General features: G+C 41.7%; 1 protein-coding gene across 1 annotated transcript in view; it reads right to left on the minus strand.

Annotated features, from left to right (window-relative positions):
- Nucleotides 1-4384, minus strand: part of LOC135241463 (synaptosomal-associated protein 23-like) — a 13010-nt gene extending 8626 nt beyond the window's left edge. The window contains 2 exon segments of the mRNA XM_064311962.1: nt 3985-4147; nt 4244-4384. Coding sequence (XP_064168032.1) covers nt 3985-3995 — 11 coding nt within the window. The 5' untranslated portion in view covers nt 3996-4147; nt 4244-4384.
- Between the last annotated feature and the right edge of the window lie 2019 nt (nt 4385-6403).

Here is a 6403-nt window from a genome sequence, read left to right on the forward strand (position 1 = left end):
GTAACCACGGTGACGACAGAGTTAACGTGGTCCTCTTCGCCGCAAAATTTAATTCATCAGCGACATTACCCATTTCAGGCACCCGTTACCGAGGGAACCGCTGGAGGGAACTGGCTTCCACCGGTTTCTCTGAAAAACTGTCATCTTCCAAGAAAATGGGATTAGAGTCAATCCCAACTATCACTGAGCCATTCCTAAATCAACCAATAATACGCATTTATGAATACACACTGTTACTGGAGTTAGTTCTCGCGCACTACTTGTGGTGTTTAAAACTGAATTTAACATGGTTTGTAATGAGACAAAAAATACAAGCTACATATAGTATATCTGCATAAGCAAAGAAAAAAAAAAACTTATTTTGCCTTTTACGCCAAATGAGGTCATTTTATTTGTGTTGAGTTTTTCCACTGCATATTTTAAGGCTTACGAAACCTTATTACCATCGTAGATTGTAAACAGCACATTTGGACTCAAAACTGATTAAGTAATTTGCATTTTTTCTCTCTAGCTGTTGGTGCCAGTAACTGTTATTGTGGCATTAAAGCACTTGGCCTGAACAAACACTGCTATTGGATACACAACAACAAAAAATAAACAAAAAATCTAATGGGCCTGCCCTCAAACAGCTCAACAAAGCTGGACAAGAGAGCGAAATGAAAATTAAAATGAAAAATGACAGCCCGGCAAAACCTTTTCAGAGGTCAACGCCGTTTCTACCTCTGGAGCTCCTGCGCTGCGCTGGACGGAGCTCGCTTCCTCTGGAGTTCCAGTCAGTCCTTCCTGTTTTTTTTACAAGGTGCTGACCCTGAACCACCACCCCCCCTCACCCCCCCCCCCCACCCCCAGCCCTGAAACCTGCCTGCTACACACATCCTTTACACCAGGCTGGCCTGTGAAGGATGGGCTCCCCCTCTATAGCCGGGCTCCTCTCCAGGATTCTTCCCGTTGGGGAGTTTTTTCTTGCTGCCGTTTGAGGGTTTTCTACCGACTGGGAGTTTTTTTTTTTTAACCTTATGCACTTGCTGTTCGGGGGTTCACACTTGGTGTTTGCTGAGTTTTCTTTTTTTACTCCGTTCCTTGCCTTGCTACTCTGTAGAGTGTCTTTGTGACAGTTCTCTTGTTAAAAAGCGCTATACAAATAAAACTGAACAGAACTGAATTGAATGCTCCAGCTCAGCAGCCCAGGGGGAAGAGAGACTGACATCACACACCCATCTCTACTGGAAACCGAGACTGAGCGCTACTGCAAGCTAACCGCTGCCCTGTGGCTGGTGAAAGTGTCACTGGTCAAACGACACATATACAGCCCACTTCCCCGTTCCCAGTTCCACTTCAGCCAAGAACCTTCTGACCCAACTGCATGAGCGAGTCGAGTAGCACAGAGCCAGCTTGGTCACGTGACACAGTCCAGAGTCTCAGTGGCCCTGCACAGGGAATGTGTCCCCCAGACACAGCTCAACGTGGTGACGGGAGGTTTCAGTTACAGAATTTTCCCGAATCCACCGAATTTGAATTAAACTGAACACAACGGTGGTGCTGACAAACACAAACTGCCTTTAGCTACATTAAAATGCACACCTAGACCCAAGGGCTCACACAGGACCCACTTTCTCAAAGAGCATAGGTTACAGTTACAAATTAGCAACGACACGTCAGAAAGATTGTATTTGAATCAATTCAAACATCTTTTTTTGTCTGCCACATTTTACTTGCAAAAAAATGAAAAGATACATTTGACCCAAATGAGTGTAACTACGAAAGCAAGTTTTTCTTTGGGGAATTCAACTAGCCGAGTCAGTTCAATGTCTATAGTACAGATAGAGCCGTTCATGTTTTTGTGACAAGAGGCTGAATCATCTGGGTGTTCAACCAGCCACAGGGCTAATGGAAAGAAGTTGTTTTTCAAATGAGTTTCTTGAGGTTCCTAGTTGTAGAAATGGTAAATCCCTCAGTTGCATCAGGTTTCACCACAGAACCATATTAGCCTAGCAAAAACAAAACCAAGACAAGCGTTTTGCAATTTGTTTCAAGAAGCAGGCAAGTCCATTTGGCAAATGCAGGGTCTATCAAATGAGTACAGAGACCGATTCAGAACAAGATAAAAGATGAAAAGTAATTAACCATTTAAACCCTTTAAGCCGGTATAAGATCACAAATGTGTGAGGTTTTGTTCCCCCCACAAGTGTACAGTTGTCTGTTTCACTGTTCAGCACTGAATGTGTTTGCGCACTTGAGTGTGGCACTGCTATGGAGCGGAAGCTCTTTGGTTCAAACATTCAGGCCACCAGCCCACTTCAGGGTGGTACTCTCGCACAGCAAACACTTGACATTAACACCTCTCGCCCGTCGCTCTCTCTAAAGGCGGACGACTTCAGAGAATGAGCGTGACTCTGAAGATACAGGAAACACGCGCAGCTCTCAGGCTGGCTGCCTGCTGGCGTGTCCCTGCCCCCTATCAGCTGCATACATTTCCAGCTCGTCCCCACAAACCAGTTCTCCCAGGTCGAGCTTCCCTGGGCCTTTACATGTCCCCGCTCATTCTCTGCTTCCTTCTCCAGACTTTACTTTCTGCGCCAATGTATTACAACTCAACCGTAAACACAGGGGCGACAGGATTTTTAAGTCAAATGCTGCACAACCAACCATGAGGGGGGCCTCAGTACAACCCAACCCAATTACAAAAAAAAAAAAAGATACATATATAAATCCTGACACAAACAACCACATCCCCCAAGTAACAGTACAAAAAGTATGAAAGCTCTTCGTTTGGGACAGATATAAGTATCCTAAATGTATCTGTGACCATTAATCAAAGCCAAAGATATTCTAAAAAACAAACAAACAAACAAAGAACAGGTTTTTTCTACATACAATGCGGGCTTATTCCGTCCACCAAAACAGCTGCTAGTCAAGTTCAACTGCACCATACATAGCTAGGGAAACCCAATTCATACAAACAGTCTAGCCTAATGGACATAAACGTTTACATCCAGTTATTAATGATTTTATTTTTGTTTTGTTGTTTTAGCACCTAAATCCAATGCTTGCAGATGCAAGTGTATTATTACAAGTCCACAATACGGAAAGTCAAGAATGTTTTGTTCACATCCGGAATTCCTGAACATAAATTGCAATGAAAATGTGTTCGTATGAGTTGTAATACTGAGTTTAACTTTACAGGTCATGGCATTAGACCGATAACATTCAGCCAAAAGTTAGAAGGTCATGGGAATACGTTTTTCGAGCCATAACTAACCGGTCACATGATGAAATTGAGTACGCCTTCTGTTCAGTTTTGGAAACAAAATATTAATTGGCTTATTAAATACCACTGAAATTCTAACGTTTACTGTAACGTTAGGTTTGTTCATTTCTAAATAACTAGCACTTTTTTCTTTTACAAGACATTGTGATTCTGTTGATGTGTCTATACACATTTTCCAACCATACTGATGATGACCGATGAACTCTGTTAAGACACATGACACACAACAGCAGTGATCAAGCAGCAACGCAGGCTCAGGAACGAATAGTTCACCCAGCCGTGTTGTTTGCAAACTGGAGAAACGCCTTCGGTTTTATGGTACCTACCTGGTAGTCAGTAATTATAATATGCCTGTTCAGCGAACTGCGTTGGCAACGTCTGATCTTTTCGTTCCTTACCGAGACAACTAATTTTAATGTTAAACAACAGTCGGTTAAGGACTCAGATGACGTTAGCTATCTTACCTATTTGTTGGCTAGTTAAGTTAATTAACTTAGCTAGTAAATTACCTAAACTATCAGTTAGCAAAACTTGTAAGCTAGCTAACTAGGTTTGCCAGCTTTTCCGACCCACCCGAACACCAATATGTTAGTTAACGATAGCTCGATATCCAAGTTACCTCAACCTTACAAGTAGTAAAAAGTACATCTGTTAGAAGTCCGCCACCTCACCAAAACGCAACAAGTGGTCGACAGCTAGCAAGCTAGCCAACTTACTGTCTTAACATCGTGTTACTGTAAAAGTTTCCCCTTTTCTTGGATGGTGATATTTAGCTAGCTAGATAGCTAGCAAAGCAAGTAAAACCCTTCGGCAGCTTGCTAGCTAGCTAGTTCCTCTTTGAAAAACAGATGGGGGGACTTTCCTCTTGATATCTGGTATCTATGGGGAGTAGGAGGAAACACAGACGCGTTTAAATAACACTTTCTCTTTCTTCTTTCTTGTTTACTGGCAGACTGCAAACCAAATGTTACTTACAGAAACGATTCCAAGTTTGAAAGCTTCCTGTGTCTGACCCTCCGCTGTCCAAGCAAACTAGTGAACTAGCTAAATTCCTTCAGTTGAGTCAAATGTGTACTGCGCATGTCTGATCGACAAACTCCAAACTATCCACACATGCGTATCAAAGAGTTTGGGATCAGCCTTGCGTCATCTGAAAAGGTAACCGGTTACGATGTCGTAGTCACACATCGTTTTGTTTTGTTTTGGTTTAACACGTCGAGTCACATAGTACAAATTACAATAGTCTTATTTCAAAAAATCGACTTTATTTTGATGAATACTTCTGCAGTGTGTCACAAGCTATTTTTATACTAGATTAATATATGCATGCCAAGTTACAATTCCACAACTAGTCAAAATGGAAAGGAATTTGGGATGCAAATATTACATTTAGTCAAAATTCCATTCATTCTACTTGTCTGTCGATTTACTGCCAAAACTTAAAACATACCTGCTACGTAGATGTTATTATGAAGAAGTCAATAAGAGCGCAGTGGACAATTAAATTTTGCAATGTGAAGTCAGGTGTAATCAGTCTCTTCACTTGCCGCACATTGGAAATGCTGAGTTTCTGGTGGTATTGTAGGCTATTCATATAGGCTGCAATTATCAAATGCAGACATTCATTTAAAAATAATACTGCCGATGCCACTGTTGCATATTGCTGCTGGCCAATTTCAAATGTTTGAATGAAACTGATATTTTATACAGCGTATTGCATATTGACTTTTGTTGTATATTGACTTGTATTTTCCCACATTTGCTAGTAAAATATTTATCTTTTTGGAATGAATTTATGCACTTGTTTTAACTTTTTGCCCAGATTTCTTTAATGGTATGTCTATTGGCAACACTAATAAATTCAGTAGAGCTCAGACACACTTGTTTTCAGTATGGTGCTGCACAGACATTGCACCATAGGTCTGGGCTGCATGTAGGCTACAACTGGCTGACCAGAGAAGATGTAGGCTACAACTGGCTGACCAGAGAAGACACGTTCTTACATGCATGTGTGCGTATGTATGCATGTGTATGTTCTAAAAAAATTTGTCACACCAGAAATAGATATCCAGTTACAAACTCTGATTAAAAGTGGAGGAATTGACAGACCCATCAGAAGCTAAGTCCAGAAATATTAAACACCATATGCTTCTTCAGTGTAATGGATGCAAGAACCAGAGGCAGGAACAGGCAGTTATGTGCCACATTTTAATACAGGACAGTGCCTACAGATGGACACGGCGTCGCAGAGATGGTAGCTATCCAGATGCACTTGGGTGGTAGAAGAGTAGTCACAGATAAGGTTGTGATCTGTTCAGACCATGGCATCATTGTTAGTCTGTTAACATTCAGCCTGCGGACTTACAGAAATGTTTGTACTTGTTGTACAGCTAAGAAGACTGGGACAGTAGTACGTTTCTCCGGTACATTGTTGGGGGCAGGAAACGAAGCGGACCAAATGGCTAACATCTTACACGGGAAAATGCAAATATAATTGTTCCATTGGGCAGAATGGAAGGAAATCACCATTTTAAATGCTTGAAATAAGAATGGCATGAGCACTGGATTCTTGTGGACAGAGCGACATCTCCATAGGAATAAGCACATGAACAGGTAAGCATCTAATGATAGGGAGGACGATACAATCATCTTCAGGCTTGACATACAAGGCAATCACTGATTGTTGGAACAGCACCTATGGAACAAGTCAGTACGAAACGTGAGCAGTATTATATCCCCATATGAGCAGGAGCACGTAGTTCAACCTGGACTGGTGGTCTAAACTGAATTCACTGATTGCTAGCATCTAAGTATGGAAAAAGTAGGAACTACTAATAGGTATGGGCAGTTGTCAGACTTCCATTAAATGAGTGGACTAGGTCGTGCTTCGTAGGGTACTGCAGTCTATGGGATGCTCTGAATTCTCTGTTCCTAGCATCTTAAGTAGAAAAAGTGGAACTACTAATAGGATATGGGCAGTTGTCAGATTCATTAAAATGAGTGGACTCAGGTGCAGGATATAATGAACCATCTGCTTCAGCCTAGTCTGTATTCTTTTCACACTCCAGCACAGTAGGTGGCGGTATGCACCTAATCAGTTGGTTACAATCCGCTAGTAATCCACTGAAAAAGAAG

Source organism: Anguilla rostrata, chromosome 1 (assembly GCF_018555375.3).
Source record: "Anguilla rostrata isolate EN2019 chromosome 1, ASM1855537v3, whole genome shotgun sequence".
Lineage (NCBI taxonomy): Eukaryota > Metazoa > Chordata > Actinopteri > Anguilliformes > Anguillidae > Anguilla > Anguilla rostrata.